This window comes from Sinohyriopsis cumingii, chromosome 3, assembly GCF_028554795.1.
Source record: "Sinohyriopsis cumingii isolate HCF-2022 chromosome 3, ASM2855479v2, whole genome shotgun sequence".
Lineage (NCBI taxonomy): Eukaryota > Metazoa > Mollusca > Bivalvia > Unionida > Unionidae > Sinohyriopsis > Sinohyriopsis cumingii.
In genome coordinates, this window is record NC_142963.1 from 143,874,013 (window position 1) to 143,893,520 (window position 19,508).

At 33.8% G+C, this 19,508-nt stretch overlaps 1 protein-coding gene across 1 annotated transcript in view; it reads left to right on the forward strand.

Annotated features, from left to right (window-relative positions):
• The window catches only part of LOC149804012 (sortilin-like), a 97,464-nt gene extending 78,590 nt beyond the window's left edge, over positions 1–18,874 (forward strand). Inside the window, exons 21-22 of the mRNA XM_089953900.1 lie at positions 6,569–6,691; positions 9,450–18,874. Of these exons, the coding sequence (XP_089810026.1) occupies positions 6,569–6,691; positions 9,450–9,464 (138 nt within the window). The 3' untranslated portion in view covers positions 9,465–18,874. The remainder of the gene's footprint in view (positions 1–6,568; positions 6,692–9,449) is intronic.
• Positions 18,875–19,508: the final 634 nt, after the last annotated feature.

The following is a 19,508-nucleotide window of genomic DNA, read 5'->3' on the forward strand; positions in this document are numbered from 1 at the left end:
ATGGTATATACCTAGCTACAGTTTACATCAACCCAGATTTTTTAATGTAGTAATCAATACATGGTGTATACCTAGCATCAGTTTACATCAACTCAGATTTTTTAATGTAGTAACCAGTACATGGTGTATACCTAGCTACAGTTTACATCAACCCAGATTTTTTAATGTAGTAACCAATACATGGTATATACCTAGCTACAGTTTACATCAACCCAGATTTTTTAATGTAGTAACCAGTACATGGTATATACCTAGCTACAGTTTACATCAACTCAGATTTTTTAATGTAGTAACCAATACATGGTGTATACCTAGCTACAGTTTACATCAACCCAGATTTTTTAATGTAGTAACCAATACATGGTGTATACCTAGCTACAGTTTACATCAACCCAGATTTTTTAATGTAGTAACCAATACATGGTGTATACCTAGCTACAGTTCACATCAACCCAGATTTTTTAATGTAGTAACCAATACATGGTGTATACCTAGCTACAATTCACATCAACCCAGAATTTTTTAATGTAGTAACCAATATATGGTATATACGTAGCTACAATTCACATCAACCCAGATTTTTTAATGTAGTAACCAATACATGGTGTATACCTAGCTACAGTTTACATCAACCCAGAATTTTTAATGTAGTAACCAATACATGGTGTATACCTAGCTACAATTCACATCAACCCAGAATTTTTAATGTAGTAACCAATACATGGTGTATACCTAACTACAGTTTACATCAACCCAGAATTTTTAATGTAGTAACCAATACATGGTGTATACCTAGCTACAATTCACATCAACCCAGAATTTTTAATGTAGTAACCAATACATGGTGTATACCTAGCTACAATTCACATCAACCCAGAATTTTTAATGTAGTAACCAATACATGGTGTATACCTAGCTACAGTTTACATCAACCCAGAATTTTTAATGTAGTAACCAATACATGGTGTATACCTAGCTACAATTCACATCAACCCAAAATTTTTAATGTAGTAACCAATACATGGTGTATACCTAGCTACAATTCACATCAACCCAGAATTTTTAATGTAGTAACCAATACATGGTGTATACCTAGCTACAGTTTACATCAACCCAGAATTTTTAATGTAGTAATCAATACATGGTGTAAACCTAGCTACAATTCACATCAACCCAGAATTTTTAATGTAGTAATCAATACATGGTGTAAACCTAGCTACAATTCACATCAACCCAGAATTTTTTAATGTAGTAACCAATACATGGTGTATACCTAGCTACAGTTTACATCAACCCAGATTTTTTAATGTAGTAACCAATACATGGTGTATACCTAGCTACAATTCACATCAACCCAGAATTTTTAATGTAGTAATCAATACATGGTGTAAACCTAGCTACAATTCACATCAACCCAGAATTTTTTAATGTAGTAACCAATATATGGTATATACGTAGCTACAATTCACATCAACACAGATTTTTTAATATAGTAACCAATACATGGTGTATACCTAGCTACAATTCACATCAACCCAGAATTTTTTAATGTAGTAACCAATATATGGTATATACGTAGCTACAATTCACATCAACACAGATTTTTTAATGTAGTAACAATACATGGTGTATACCTAGCTACAGTTCACATCAACACAGATTTTTAATCGTTTAATGTATCAGAAGAAAAGAGTCAATGCTTTTACATAGGAACAGTGAACAGAGTATGTCCTACTCTGCCTGTTTATTACACCAGAGTATGTCCTACTCAGCCTGTTTATTACACCAGAGTATGTCCTACTCTGCCTGTTTATTAATCATAGTATGTCCTACTCTGCCTGTTTATTACACAAGAGTATGTCCTACTCTGCCTGATTATTACACCAGAGTATGTCCTATTCTGCCTGATTATTACATCATAGTATGTCCTGCTCTGCCTGGGTATTACATCAGAGTATGTCCTACTCTGCCTGTATATTACATCATGATATGTCCTACTCTGTGTATTGCATCAGTGTGTCTAATCCTGGCTGTGTATTGCATCAGAGAATGTCCTACTCTGTGTATTACTTTAAAGTAGTTTTCTTTTGCAAAATCAGTACCTGCCTCACATCACAAAAGGTGTTAATATTACATTATAAACATCATCAAAATGACATCACTTTTTACCTAAGTGTATTATAGTGTTATGAACTCTGAGAGTTTATATGTAAAAGGACAAATGCAAGACATTGGGAAATCTTTAGTGGTTATAACCGGCTGTAAATGGGCAACAAGGGCTCTCTGTTGAGGAAAAGTGATGCAGTCTCAATGACAGTGTCAGCTCTTTTTTATGGACAGTTAGTGATGGGGTATTATTTGGGACATTTAATGATGGGGTATTATTTGGGACAATTAGTGATGGGGTATTATTTGGGACATTTAATGACTGGTATGATTTGGGACAATTATTGATGGGGTATTATTTGGAACAATTAATGACAGGGTATTATTGGGGACAGTTAGTGATGGGATATTTTTTTGAACAATTAGTGATGGGGTATTATTTGGGACAATTAGTGATGGGGTATATTATGGAACAATTAATGATGCGGTATTATTGGGGACAATAAGAAAATTTGTCCCAGGTTATGCATGCTAGGCTAAAAATTATCTCAGGTCATGCATGCTAAGCAAAGAAAAATTGTCCCAGGTCATGTTTGCTAGGCTAAGAATTATCCCAGGTCATGCATGCTAGGCTAAAATTTATCACAGGTCATGCATATTAGGCTACAAAAATTGACAAAGGTTGCTAGTAATTTTTGACAGGCCATGCATGCTATGCTAAGAATTGTCCATACCTTTTCCATACATAACCTATACTGGTATATGTATTATTTATTTGCTCTTTTCTTCATAACCATTTGTACCTGTATCCAGATTTGTGCTGTTACTTTCCTTTACTGCTGTGGAGAGGGCACTTCACTAAACTAATGATTTCTGAGGAATGCTTGAAATCTTACATTTGTACCTGTATCTAAAAATAAGTTTCCAAAAGTAAATTATGTTTTACGCAAAACGAGGTTGGATGGGGCTTTGTGCAGATGCAGAACTATTAAATGTTGAGAATTTATAAAATGATTTGGTCATCTGCAAAACAAGTAGTGAATTTTCATATTCTTATCTAATCCCATTACTGGCTTTGCTAAATTGAGAAACTGTTAGGTTTGTTTTGGTCTTGGTGCTTTGCGGCACTGTAGCACATGATGGTTACATCATGCCCAGGCAGACCAAGGAGACACCACAATTGCAGATCTAGTGGTGGAAATCCAATCTTTACCCTTCTTGTCATTAGTTCAATGCCTTAACAATTGAGCCACCATGACTTTATGAAAATGTTTAGTGCCCATGCTAAAAAATACATAGTTTCTTTGAACCCATATATGGGATACAGGGTGAGGGTGTCATGTCTCATGACGTTTTATGGACCCATATGTGGGATAAAGTTTGAGGGTATTGTGTCTCATGAGGTTTCTATGGACCCACATGTAAGATAAGAGATGAGGGTGACACATCCCATGAGGTTTCTATGGACCCATATGTTGGATAAAGTTTGAGGGTATCATGGCTTATGAGGTTTCTGTGGACCCACATGTAAGATAAGAGATGAGGGTGACACATCTCATGAGGTTTCTATGGACCCATATGTTGGATAAAGTTTGAGGGTATCATGGCTCATGAGGTTTCTGTGGACCCACATGTAAGATAAGAGATGAGGGTGACACATCTCATGAGGTTTCTATGGACCCATTTGTGGGATAAGGGGTGAGGGTGTCGTGTATCAAGAGGTTTATATTCTTTAATCATATTTCTCTTGTATAAATGTTTGAGTGCAGGGACAAGAGTAATAAGTCTTATTTCAAGTATGAAATTAAAATGCAAAGATGAAAGCCAGGACAGTTTGTAAATGCTCATTGAGATAGCAGGGCTGAGTAGACTAAGGCATTTGTCTTTACAGATCACTCACCCATCTCACCACTGTCCTCATGAATTCAGGTCTTGGTTCAACCAATGGGTATGTGAGAGAGTGTACTAGAAGCTTCACATGGGTCATTGGTTCTTCCAGGGTTCTTCCTTCTCCAAATATACTGGCTGACATGTATAACTTATCATGTCCAAAAAGTTTGTGTTAAGCCCCCACAGAATCAAATATTTTGTCCAAAAAATAGTGTTAAGCCCCCACAAAATCAAATCATTGAGATAGTAATAAATAGCTTTTAGCTGCAGCCATCTTAGAGGATGTGTTTTCACACTTTGGAAGCCACCTGCTATCAGATATAAAACTTTATAGGCAACATTTATACATTTTCAAACTTGTCAGAAAATAGAGAAATTGAAGCAGTAAAAAGATTGATAGAGCAAATCAGATCCTTCTTTGATTACCCCCTTTAGTTTCACACAACCCACCACTTTGCACAATGTTTATAGGTTACTGCATTTGTACAGGAAAATATGAATGAGTTTTTTGGATGGATATACTGCACGACCTTGGGAGTGCCGTATATCCATCCAACAATATTTTCCTATACAAATACAGTAAGCATTTTATTATATGCTCATTTTTTATGTGACCAAAGGCTTAATTATATTAACAAAAATACACTACAAGAAACAAAGTAACTGAATTTATGCCGTATTCCAAACTAAGTACACACATGCTTATTCATCAGTACACAACAACAACATTATTAATGCGGACATAACTCTACCCAGATAAATTTGAACATTGTCGTGCTTTACACATAACTTTTGAAAGAAAATGGCATTTTGGTCTACTTAAAATTGAAATTTAGAGTCATATTGTGAATGAATGCACTCTGCAACAACTTTTCCATTTAGTCTGGAATGAAAAGATTTTGGTATTTTTGTCGATTCTACTAAATTTTATGACAATGACTGGATTTATGTGTCATTTCTACATGAAATACATCGAATTTCAGCAGCAAGGGAGCAGCATGTTGACATCCGCAAGTGTGTTTCTGTTCCATCATTGAATGTCTGGAATCATAATGTGGGGAAAATATGAAGTCTTTCATTTGTAATTATCAAAAAGACGCTATGGAATATAATGTTTATTTCATTTTGAGTGCAGTAATGAGGGTGTAATTGCACTTGGTATATAGTCAAAATTACAGTACAATTTTGAAATGTGTAATTAAGCTTTAGAACCCATGACTATATACTAATGATGCCAATGACATATGGAACACAGAATCCAGTGGAACGCTTGTGTACTATGTAATAATGAAGCCATTGTCATATGGAACACAGAATCCAGTGGAACACTTGTGTACTATGTAATAATGAAGCCATTGACATATGGAACACAGAATCCAGTGGACACTTGTGTACTATATAATAATAATACCATTGTCTTATGGAACACATAATCCAGTGAACACTTGTGTACTATGTAATAGCAATGCCATTGTCATATGGAACACATAATCCAGTGGAACACTTGTGTACTATGTAAAAACAATGCCATTGTCATATGGAACACATAACCCAGTGGAACACTTGTGTACTATGTAATAATGAAGCCATTGTCATATGGAACACATAATCCAGTGGAACACTTGTGTACTATATAATAATGATGCCATTGACATATGGAACACATAATCCAGTGGAACACTTGTGTACTATGTAATAGCAATGCCATTGTCATATGGAACACATAATCCAGTGGAACACTTGTGTACTATATAATAATGATGCCATTGTCATATGGAACACATAATCCAGTGGAACACTTGTGTACTATGTAATAATGAAGCCATTGTCATATGGAACACATAATCCAGTGGAACACTTGTGTACTATATAATAATGATGCTATTGTCATATGGAACACATAATCCAGTGGAACACTTGTGTACTATATAATAATGATGCCATTGTCATATGGAACACATAATCCAGTGGAACACTTGTGTACTATGTAATAGCAATGCCATTGTCATATGGAACACATAATCCAGTGGAACACTTGTGTACTATATAATAATAATACCATTGTCTTATGGAACACATAATCCAGTGAACACTTATGTACTATGTAATAATAATGCCATTGTCACATGGAACACGTAATCCAGTGGAACACTTGTGTACTATGTAAAAACAATGCCATTGTCATATAGAACACAGGATCCAGTGGAACACTTGTGAACTATACAATAATAATACAATTGTCTTATGGAACACATAATTCAGTGAACACTTGTGTACTATGTAATAATGATGCCATTGACAAATGGAGCACAGCATGCAGTGGAACACTTGTGTGGACAGATATTAACTTATTGTATCTGCACTTTTATATTGTCATGTCTGTCCATCTGTCTGTCAATCCATTATGCTTCCTTGTGACTGTAGCTCCATGTACACTAGGTTTCAGAGTCTAGTTGCAAGGGATCTGGGGGTGGGGTGACAGATTAAAACTTAATTAAAAGTGCAGATATTTTTTTTATGTTTTTATAGCTAGTAGATTTTTTTTTCTTTCTTTATTTCTTTCTTTTAACAGGAAGTAGATTCTACGAATAAACCGAAGATGAATTCCAACCATTCTAATTCCCAGCCCCGTTCAACACGGCCTCAGACAGCGCCTACCAAAAATGTCCCGCCATATCATGATGACTCAGATGATGTAAGTTCCTTTGTTTGATTAACAGGGCTAATCCACTTACCCAGCACCTGGGGCAAGTTAGATTCAGCTTGGGCAAGCTCTTATTAGGGTGCTTGCTTGTGGGCAAGTCAAAAGAATTGAAAGGTCATGTTCAGTTTGAATGCTTTATGTTCTGCAAATTTTATAATCAGTGAACTCACTACAATACATATACCAACTCACTACTATACATATACCAACTCACTACAATACATATACCAACACATTTATTCACAGTTTATATATACTGCACGATTTATTTACATCAGTGCTCAATATTTCATTCAACTATCGATTCTTTTTAGTAAACAATACACTATTAAAGTCTGCCACTTCCATCTTGTAATCATGTCCAGGAGAGTCTTGCATTTTCTCACTCAGACATGATAAAATTTATGCTTGCTATTTGGCGCCAGGTTTTTGGCAAAAAAGGTAATAAATATATATATTTTAACTTATTATCGTTTATTTTATCATTTTAAAATTTCTATACGTAAGCAATTTAATGACTTGCAAGTACAGGCCTAGTCACAGGCAGTAGGTGAATGGACTCTTTTTCATTATGCTTGCTTATGAAGCTGTCTGGTTTCCAAGCCCAATGATATATACTCAGCTGATCTGCCTGGCTGCAAAGCCCAGTGATATATACTCAGCTGAACTGCTTGGCTGCCAAGCCCAATAAGATGTCCTCAGCTGACTATCTATGCATTCTCTTTTCCAGTTATCATTTGAAACCCTTTCTTGTTTTTTCATCTATTTATCTGTATCGAAGTACTATTAGATATTCTTTTTTGAATTACTGACACAAGTTTTAATGTGAAAAAAGATACAAAAAGAAAACAAAATAACTTCTTTTATTTGTAAAATAGATATATCACAATTTTGAGATACCATCTTATGTTTTATTTTACATTTTAATTTTCATTGTGATATTGTGTTGTCATATTTTGGGGTAAACTAAAAAGTCTAAGGCAAGATCATTATTCCAGTCAGTTTTCCAATGGGGCCAGCTGACTTTTATAACATCTGTCCAGCCCTGATTCAGTACATAATGCAACCAATCAGTTAATAATAAATGTAATTTAATAATTTAATTTATATAAGTTATAAAATGAAGTTTTAAATAACCTTCGAAAGTGAGAGAAAAAAAGAGTAATATTATTTTTCACTCAGTCATTTACCTAAATACGACCTTGCATAGCTGTCAACCATTTTATATTGCTTCAGTGAATAACATGAACAGTTATTGTTAGACACCTAAGGTATTCACACACCTTCCTGTTTGTTTGTACCCCTTTACAGATTTTAAAAACAAACAGCATCATGGATATAAAAAATGACTTTCAAGTTTAAACCTGATTGTCTCCAGGGGGTCCCAAACAGTCAACTTTTGTTTTTTAATTTGGTAGGAGGATACAAACAAATGGAAGAGTGTGCAAATACAGTAGTCATTTTTCAAAGTATACTGTAAAATTTGGTTACCATGAATTGATTTATTTTCATGGGTTTCAATTTTCATGATTTTGCAAAAAATAAATTTTTATTGATATTTAAATTTGGTTGATTGGGGAAGCAGTCAAATTGTTTCCATAGTAGATTGGGGTAAGCAGTCCAGTTGTTTCTACAGTAGATTGGCTGTTGTGTCACTTTGTTTCTCTTGTTGCTCACTAGGTTTTTAAAGTTCGTGTTTATAGTAACCAGTTAATTTGCCAAGTCCCAGTAGTAGTCATAGACATTTATTTGTAAAACAAGTGTATATGCCTATATTTTTATATGCACTTCACGGTTTTTGTCAATACTGTAGTGACTATTTGCAAAATCTTGTTTTACCAATATTAATCAGACTTTTAACAGCAAATTAAACTTAGATTGGTGAATAAAGAAAGAAAATTTAATGAAAAAGGACAAGTCAAAATTGTACCAAGGTAGATATAGTGCCGCTAATCAATTTATTAGTCACGTTTTACAGCTTAGATTTGGTTTTTCCTGTCCACAAATGTGTGATGCCACTTAGTTTTGTTCAAAACTATGCAGAAAGGCCTGCTGCATTTATTTTGCAGTAAATACTTCTTTTCACATAATGTCTTTCCCCTGTGTTTTAGTATGGCAAAAATGTTTGTTTTTTAGTGCCCAAAAACCAAGAGACAAGGAAATAAATTCCCAGCAAAAATGTCAGTGTTGGGGTGGGGCAAAATCAATCTCTTTTGGTGGGGTTTCTAGAGTCAGCTGATCAACAATTATTTTTTGCAATATAGTTACAATAAAATGAAAATCTTTCCAGTCTCTGTATAATTGAATCTTAACAGCTTTTAAATAAATACTGTAGTTTCCAGGTGAAAAAGTGCCTTCACTGAAACAACAGTTTGTCAGTATCATTGATATCCAGCTTGATCGACTTCAGTTTGTTTGTCAAATACAGTACATACTCTATCAAATACAGTACATACTCTGACCAGTACAGTACATACTCTGTCAAATACAGTACATACTCTGACCAATGCAGTACATACTCTGTCCAGTATAGTACATACTCTGACCAATGCAGTACATACTCTGTCCAATATAGTACATACTCTGTCCAATGCAATTCATACTCTGTCAAATACAGTAATACTCTGTCCAATGCAGTACATACTCTGTCCATTATAGACATACTCTGTCAAATACAGTACATACTCTGTCAGATACAGTATATAGTTTGTCAAATACGGTACATACCCTCTCCTTTATTTATTTGCAGGATATGCTGGGCTAATTCCATAACAGAGAAAGCGACACCATTCCAAAAAGATCTCCACTTTCTCCAGCTTTTTTGCTCATATCAGTTCATGACTCCTATCTTAGCATCTAAGAGCAGTAATTCAGCATCAACATTCCTAATACTTGTTCCTTATCTCCACTGTTTGCATGAACATCATTGTCATTGCCATAAGATGAAGGCATGTATGTTCAGCAATTCAAAAGCATTAGTCTTAACCCTGTCAGAAATCAGCAGAGATTTCAGAAATGTAGAAAAGAACATGCTGTCCATTGTAATTTTCAGTTAACAATGAGAACATAAAAAACTGTGTCATAAATAGCATTAACTTTCTGATGAAGTTCTCAGCATAGATGTATGACACGTTGACCCTCTATGCCATTGTATATCCTGTCAGTTTTTATTTCGTTACTCTATTTTGTTGACCACTCATTGCCAGGGTACTGCAGTGAGAGGTCTGTCATAGCAGGTTAAACAATTGCAAGGATGGCTGATGGAAATGTACCTTGGATAAGTCATTCATCACAAAGTTAACTATCTTGGTCACAGGTTAATGATTCTATATTTTTCCAACTCGTTCTATATCTTTCATTAGGCAAATCTAAATTAATTTGTTGTTTGGGCTAAATGCTTTTTCTAAAAGAAATTAAAACATTAAAACTGAAAACTTTAAAAATCTTGTCATCATCATCTCAGGGATAGTAGGAGAACTGAAAACTTTTTATAAAAAAAACAAAAGTCATTGCAGGCACAAGAGTAAATCTTTTGAAAATCTCAAGATATATTATTTAAAACTAAGTTTTTGTTAAATTTTTCTTACACTTTATTTTTTTCTTGGAATTTTTAAGAACACTGCATTTACTTTGGTGTGGCATTATATGAAAGTTACAGTGTTGAGGTTTCGTACAGACTGTTTCCAGGTTGCTTTCATTTCTTTTAGATGCCACTGTCACTACATGCTTTCTGCAAGAATGTTGGAGACATAAACCTGAGATGGTGTTGGGTTCCTTCTTGTCTTATTTTTCCAAGGAATACATTTAAAAAAAGTAATAGAATGTATTGAAATGTTTAGCCTGAACCAGAAAATCTGTCAGTATATTTCTAAATTGTAAACTTTAAATTTAAAAATATTCAAATTGAATGACTTAGGTACAACTCCAAATGAAATAGACCCCCCTGGGTCAAGTGCAGGCAGTGGAATTATGCATGAACATCCTTTGGGTATCAGTTTGGGTTTCCTTTTGCTTCCATTTAAAGCTTGGATATTTTGTAGATCTGTTGTATTATATTTTTTACATCTTCAAGTTAGGTAATGCCAACAAAAATTACATATCACATTGTGTCAGCTCTGCACACATATAGCATAAGAGCAAATTTACAATTTTTAAATTGGCAATTATCCAATTAAAGCTTTAAATTTGTGACAACTATCCAATTAAAGCTTTTCTTTCAGCTGTTATAATTATCACAATATGATTATTTTTATAAAACAGTGCCATATAGATTTGACTTAAAACTGTTTAAGATCTATCTATAGCTTTCACTGAATTTATTTTGTATTATTATCCTATCTCCTGTATTATTTGTTTTTCATATCTAAAGCAATTTACTTACAAAGTAGTTCCAGCACAATGCAAGTATTCAATGAAAGAATTTTTTGTCAGAAGATAGAAAAGATTGGGGGATAAATAACTGGTGTTGCTGTGCTTCAAAGCACAGAATCAAACCAAAGTCATCTCAAAAATTGTATATTTTATTATTTTAACAAAGTTTATTCCAGTAATGACCTTGCTGAAGAGAATAAACAAACCTAATTAACTATCAAAGAATATTCAAGGATCATAGATTCTCTTAGAGTGAAACCTGCATATTACTAAGGAGATAACTCCAAATAAAGGAGTAGACAATTCCATATAAAGGGAATCAACTTGTATGCAACAAAATTTAAAGACCCCTTTACTTGATTTTGATCAGTGATGAGTTAATTTCAACATGGTTTAAATAAAATGGACCCTGATTATCATTTGTGGCATTTGTTTTATATTTAGTATTTGATACTGTCATTTTTGTAAATGCTAACTGCAGAACAATATCTCTTTAGCACATCAGCTTTAATGACTTATTTTGTATATAAAGTATGTATATGTATATTTTATGTATAATATATTGCTGAGAACTTCTGGTGAAAGTTCGTTGGGTTTTATTTCATTTTCGTTTTAAGTTACATGGAGGAGCACTATGTGATAGGTACATGTATTTACCCCATCAGCTAACATTAGACTATGCACAACTTGCAGTATTATGACAAAAAATATTCAGTAGAAAAATGCCCTAACTTTAAAATTATACAAGTTTTTGTGTCTTGCCAGTGTATGATCAAACATCCACTTAACTTTTCTGATGGTAACTGTGACATTGTCAGTAAGAGTGTTAATTCCTGTGTATCAGCAGTGTAATTTCAAATGGTGTCCTGTGTATCAACATTGTCATGGTCCTATGTATCAACATTGTTAAAGTTCTGTGTATCAACAGAGTTAAGGTCCTATGTATCGACATTGTTAAGGTCCTGTGTATCAACAGTGTTAAGGTTCTATGTATCAACATTCTTAAGAACTTGTGTATTAGCAGTGTTAGGGTCTTGTGTATCAACAGTGTTAAGGTTCTACATATCAACATTGTTAGGGACTTGTGTATCAAAAGTGTTAAGGTCCTATGTATCAACATTGATATGAACCTGTTTACCAGTAGTGTTAAGGACCTGTGTATCAACAGTGTTAAGGAATTGTGTATCTACCAGTGTTAGGGACCTGTGTCTCAACAGTGTTAAGGACCTGTGTATCAACAGTGTTAAGGTCATGTATTACTTTTTTTTAGAGTCAGATATATCTTCTACAGCCTTGTTATATCTTTTACAGCTTTGTTATATTTACACTGCCCAGACCAGACAGAGTTAGCCATCATGTTCACCCTATGGGCAAGGAATTTTATTCCTATTACCTGAAAATTATAACCCCTAATGTGTTGATATGCCATGTAATGCCAGTCAGTCATAACTAAAATATAGTACATTGTTACTGTAATTCTAAAGTTTGTACTCTGTTATACAAGAATTCTTGGCATTTCATCTGCATCATCAAAATTCCATTTAAAAATGAGACACCACATGCCAAATAACTACTTAATTGTACATCCAAGAATATATATATTTCTTTGCTAAATTAAGTTAGTAGTTCCACGTTGATCTGTCTTTCTGTATGTGTGTCTGTTTATAAGAATAATAAGTAAGATGAGATTAGATGATATCAGAAATAGAGATCGGGAATTAGAAGAACCTTCACTCTTGCATATTTTTGTTTATGTCAATAGAAATTCCTTTTACTTAAATCCTTGTAAATGGAGTAAATTTCTGTTTAACTTTCAAGGTTTTATTTTAGTTTTCAAAAAGAAGAAAAGGACCTACATGCATACTAAGTCATTTCATGCATGTGAAGTACATGTAATCAAGTGACTGATATTTAAGCTTTCAAGATAGTACTTTTTACATAGCTGATGGGTTCATACATATACAGAATACTTGGAATTCCATTTCCCTCCAAAGGATTTGGTTTCATTCTCCTGTATACAGGATGTATGCTTAGAATTTTATTTATGGAAATGAAGGTCCTAATAATGCCGTAAGTTTTATTAATGCATTTTCAGCTTGCTGATTTTGAAAGATAATTTCATTAAAAAATGCCTTTTAAGTTTCAGTTGTTTCTGCTCAAAAGATTCAGCAAAGCTATTCTGCAAACTGAACATTGCTCTTTATTTTGAAAAGATTGGAAACAATCAAATAATTTGAAAGTCATATATCTTCAACAGAAAAATGCTGCATCTTCAGCTCAAAATTTTAGTCTAGTTATGCTAAAACTGTGCCAATACAGTCTAGTTATGCTAAACCCATGCCAGTATAGCCTATTTATACTAAACCCATGCCAATACAGTCTAGTTATGCTAAACTCATACCACTACAGTCTAGTTATGCTAAACTCATGCCAATACAGTCTGGTTATGCTAAACCCATGCCAGTATAGCCTATTTATACTAAACCCATGCCAATACAGTCTATTTATACTAAACTCATGCCAATACAGTCTAGTTATGCTAAACTCATGCCAATACAGTCTGGTTATGCTAAACTCGTGCCAATACAGTCTGGTTATGCTAAACTCATGCAAATACAGTCTAGTTATGCTAAACCCACATTATAACTACTGCAGTGCATGAATGTTACAAGTGGAAAGCGGATTAACACAGTTAAACTTATATTGTTAGTTAATAACTTTAATGGTTTTAAAACCTGTCTGAATACCTTTGACTGTCATGAAATAATTTAATTGATAAAACAATGTAATTTCTGTAATTACTTTATCTTTGACCTCATGGCAGTAATTTGAGCAGAAACAGATGTAACAAAATTATAGCCATAATAAGTTGTATATATCTGATAAAGAACAAATGATACAGCTATTTATTTTTCATTTATATTCTGTATTTATTTCTTCAGGTTCCATTTGTTTTTGCTTTCTTTTGTCAGGGAAGAATACTCTTACAGTTTTATGTGGTGTATATCTCATATTGCTTTGGCTCTAATTAGGGATGGACACAGTGAAATTTACCGGGTTTGGGTACCCAGCAGGAAATTACCCAGCAGGGCTGGCTTTTACCAATTAGTGCAAAACCTGGCCAGATCCAGGTGACTGGGCCAGGTACCCAACCATCCCTAGCTATAATATATTCCTGTGACTGGGCCAGGTACTCATCCATCCTTAGCTATAATATATTCCTGTGATCACAATACGGCTCTATCCCTTTTCTTGTATATCCTATGCGTGGGATTTTAAATTGGGTATCTCTTTAGTCAGCCTGACCTGAAAATTATTGACTAAAAAAATGTTCCGAAAATTATTCTCTGAAATTGGGCATCTACGAAATTTGCTTGAGTTTGATCACTATAAAATGAATATGAAATAGCTTTGCGTTGTGTAACAGTTAAACTAAGTACAAATTAAATTAAGTTGTTGAATTATACAGAACACTTTTACTGGTGTGGTTTTGTTTTGTTGTTGTTGTTTCCCAAACGATTTACAATCTCATGGACTTGCAGTTCAGAAACGCATAACCACACCTTTGAATGGTCAGAATTAAAGGTCACATTCTTCGATATCTTTTTTTCATCAGAAATGACTTTTAGAAAATAAGTATAGTTAACCTAGGTTAATTTTTACTTACTACAACATGAGTGTGTATTATTTATATTACATGACTATAGAAAAGGCCAGGTCTGGACTTGAAAATTAATTTTGTTTTTTAAAAAAATGGGCCAGGTCTGGATTTGAAAATTAATTTGTTTTTACATATAGAACTGTTTTATGTGAATACAATTTTTGATCATAGTTGACTGTTTCTTTACACTGTTTAAAGCTTTGATTTTCAAAGTATTTATTACAGAAAGTTTGGTGTCATTTCCTTACAGAATTTTGTTAAAAAGGGAAAATATTTTCATGGCCTACAAAGTCAGTTAAAATATGGCAAGTTCACATTAAAATTTGACAAGTTCATGATAAAATAGGACAAATGCAAGTTAAAACATGACAAATGCATGTGTAATAGAAATTCAATAACACTGCATTATATTCTCATGTAAATGTTTAAGGAGCGAGGGACTTCATATTATTTTTGTGTGTATGTTTTTATCCTGTGTATATAGATATAATTTGTGTGTGTACTGTGCAACTAATTTTGTGTACTATGAAACTTAATGTGTTAGTAGATTCTGTTCTTGCCATGATATAAAATAACTCTGGCATATGCCTGCCATGGTATGAAATAACTCTGACATGTGCCTGCCATGGTATGAAATAAGGAGATTAGACCATGCTAAGTCATGTGTCTGCCATGGTATGAAATAACTCGGGGTGTATTAGACCATGCCAAGCCAGTTTTATCATCTTTAGGCAGGTAGGTGCTGCTAGACCAGCATTTAAATTAACCAAGAAAACATACAAAACATTATCTATTAGATTTGGGGGGGGGGTATTTCTTTTTCACTAATGTGAGTTTTCATACCTTAACTTGGACATGAACTGCATGGCTTAATATTGGAGTCTTTTTTTAGGCCATAGTTTGGTTTTTGTAATTTTTCCAGTGAAAGTTTCTTGGGTTTTTTTGTAGTATTGAATATGATTATTATTTCTATCAAATGTGTTTTCTTTACAGTGTGTAATGAGTTAACTTAAATATCTTTGACTATCATGGATTTCAGTGTACTAGACTCTCAGTTGGATAAAATTTAAGTAAGTTTTGTGACATTAGATTTTTTGGGACATCGTCCATTGATATTGATTCAGGATGCAAACAGATAGTCCCTTGGATTCATGAGTCACAGATTGCATGGAATATACACACTGTAATGACTTGGATGTACCTCATGTTACCTTAGTAAGTCACAGATTGTATGGAATATACACACAGCAATGACTACAGTAACCCAAATAAGTCAAAGATTTTATGGAATATACACACATTAATAACTACAGTAAACCTAATAGGTCACAAATGGTATAGAATATTTGCACAGTAATTACTAAAAGTCAGATTGTATGGAATATATAAGCAGTAATGACTACAATATGTCAAAGATTATATGGAATGTACACAATAATGACTACAGTAACCCTAGTAAATCCCACTGTATGTAATATACACACAATAATAACTACAGTAAAATCCCACTGTATGTAATATGCACACAATAATAACTACAGTGACCCTAGTAAAATCCCACTGTATGTAATATACACACAATAATAACTACAGTGACCCTAATAAAACCCACTATGGAATATATACACAATAATAACTACAGTGACCCTAGTAAATCCCACTGTATGTAATATACACATAATAATAACTACAGTGACCCTAGTAAATCCCACTGTATGTAATATACACACAATAATAACTACAATGACCCTAGTAAATCCCACTGTATGTAATATACACATAATAATAACTACAGTGACCCTAGTAAATCCCACTGTATGTAATATACACACAATAATAACTACAATGACCCTAGTAAATCCCACTGTATGGAATATACACACAATAATAACTACAATGACCCTAGTAAATCCCACTGAATGGAATATATACACAATAATGACTATGATGACTAGTAAATCCCACTGAATGGAATATACACACAATAATAACTACAATGACCCTAGTAAATCCCACTGAATGGAATATATACACAATAATGACTATGATGACTAGTAAATCCCACTGTATGGAATATACACACAATAATAACTACAATGACCCTAGTAAATCCCACTGAATGGAATATATACACAATAATGACTATGATGACTAGTAAATCCCACTGAATGGAATATACACACAATAATAACTATGATGATTCTTATTACATTCCATTATACAGATATACTTATATATGGAACTTATTATAAAAACGATTGGTATTTTGGTACAGAATATCAAGAACAAGAGTCTGAGATGGTCAAATGTTCTTTTAGATTTTTGTCCCAACACTGTGATATGTCACAGGTATGTTGGTATGACCCGACACTGTAGGAATGTCCCAGGTATGAGGGTGTGGCCAGCCATTGTGAGATGACACAGGTATGATGGGTTGACCGGACACTCAGATGTCACAGGTGTTGATGGTATGGCATTGTTCTGATGTGGTCTGATACCAATATTCTAATTAAAGCAACACTAGTTTTTGTATTGTTTTGTTTTTCAAGCTACAGTTTGCCTCATTCCTATTTTTTTGATTGGATTTCTAAAACTCTGAGTTCATGTCGTCTATCCCTTTTCATTCATTGGTACATAATGCATGATGTAATTCTATCTTTCTTTCAAAATAGTGAATGCATTGATAGAACATCATATATGCATCCCTGCCATTGAAAATAGTGAATGCATTAATAGAACATCATATATGCATCCCTGCCATTGAAAATAGTGAATGCGTTATGGATCACTGCCATCTCACTTGTCTGCATGGGTTTGAGTCTCGGGCATGGTCAATGTAGGTACGTGAGAAAGCTTGCCAGTAGCTTCTTGTGGGTCAGTGGTTCTTTCCGGGATTTTGCCAGGTTCTTCCTCCACCATTTATACTGGCTACCATGTATAGCCCATCTTGTGCTGAAAAATGGCGTTAAACCCTATAATAAGAAAACATAACTGTAGCAGCCAGACTTGTCTCACTGGTTCTTCCTCATTGGCTGCTTATTAGAGTGGGGTCAATGTTAAAATATTTCTGATAACATTCACATGGACTTGTTATAACAGATTGTTCCATTTTAACTTTTTGTTTTTTCTGCAAAGCAACATAATTCTTTTTTTATTCTTCTCGATATGAAGTGGATTGCGGTTGTAGTTTATCTTTGTTTGGTAACACCTTGTCATCTGTTGTCTTCGTTAATTGTGATGTATACTATTTCACATATTTACAGTAAGATAGAACATGGAGGTGGTGATGTTTGTGCATATTTTTACAAATCTGGCTGAGGTCATTTCAGCTGATCTAAATGATATAGGTAATAAGTGATAAAATACTATTTTACACTGTAACAAACTTAGAGACATGGTATATATTTTGTATTGTAATAAGAAGGACAGAAGTTTGAAACGAGTTGACAAAACACAAGTGCCCTCTCCATCCTCCTCATGGCCCTGCAGCTGAAAGCATGTGAGGAACTAATCCCGATGCAAAAGTTAATTAATATTTGACAGATGTATTAATGGGTAAGGGAGGTGTAACAGATATGTGGATGGTAACAGTATGACATTATAAACAACATCATAAAAGTATATAAACAACATAAAAGTATAGCCATGCAAGAAAAACATTACAGCAATATAAACAACAGTATAACAGTATCAGTATATACCTATTTCATACTTGTGTTAGGGTATAAATAACGAGCATTTCAAAATTGTATAGATAAATTAATCTCATAATCTATAATCCTTTATGAGTCTTTGTGTGCACGGATAACACTATTCATTTGTACCATTATCATGAATTTTGTGTTTGCACAAGTTTTGCATTGTGGTTAGCTTTCAATTATTTGTTTGTTATGGTCTAGTGAAATCGACTTATCTTTGATTTTAAAAACTAAATCTGTCATTGTATGGTGGAACACTTCATATTTATGTTGTTTCTTTGTTTGTTTTTGCTGCAGTTACTAATACATATATTATTTTTTTTAATGTGTTATATTGTTTTCTTCACTTGTATATTAATTAGTACACAGTTTTCCATAGAAAAGAAATCCACATATGCAGTTTTGTATTTATGATACTTAAGAAATAAACAATAGGAGAATGGATTTCTTTGTTTTCAATTCATGCTCTTCCAAAATTATTACGTTGTGTTTTACAGGGGTTAGCCACAGCTAAAAAAATTACTGCTGGTTTTGGCAGACTCATTTTCTGGGCTTCCTGTACTTTTTAGCTCTAATGCTGGTTTTGGTAGACTCATTTTCTGGGCTCCCTGTACTTTTAGCTCTACTGGTCAGAAGAGCTTTTGCAGTGGCCTTTCTTCTGTCACCTGTTTTTTGTCCACTAGTACAAGTTATTGCCAGTCATAACCTACGACAACGAATGTAGAGGAGTGGTGATAACAAACTCGTGCTAACGGGTAGTGGAGGATGTTTAAAGGACCAATGCTTAAGAAGTTCTGCCATGAAGTTTTACAACCATTTTCATCTCCAGATTGGGTTGATCCGAAATGATAATGGTGCTCCTCAGATATCCAATATGGCCACCATAGTGGCCATCTTGAAAATATTAAAGCTACTAGTCCTTTTTGGACGATCGTATTGATATTTTCACTGAAAGACTCCTTATGATCTCTAATTGGTCCTTAATGAAAATGGTGCAAACATGAGTCCTATTGAAAATCTTATTGCTAATTTTCCTGAACGGATGGTCATATAAAAATGACTCGTTGGTATCAAAATG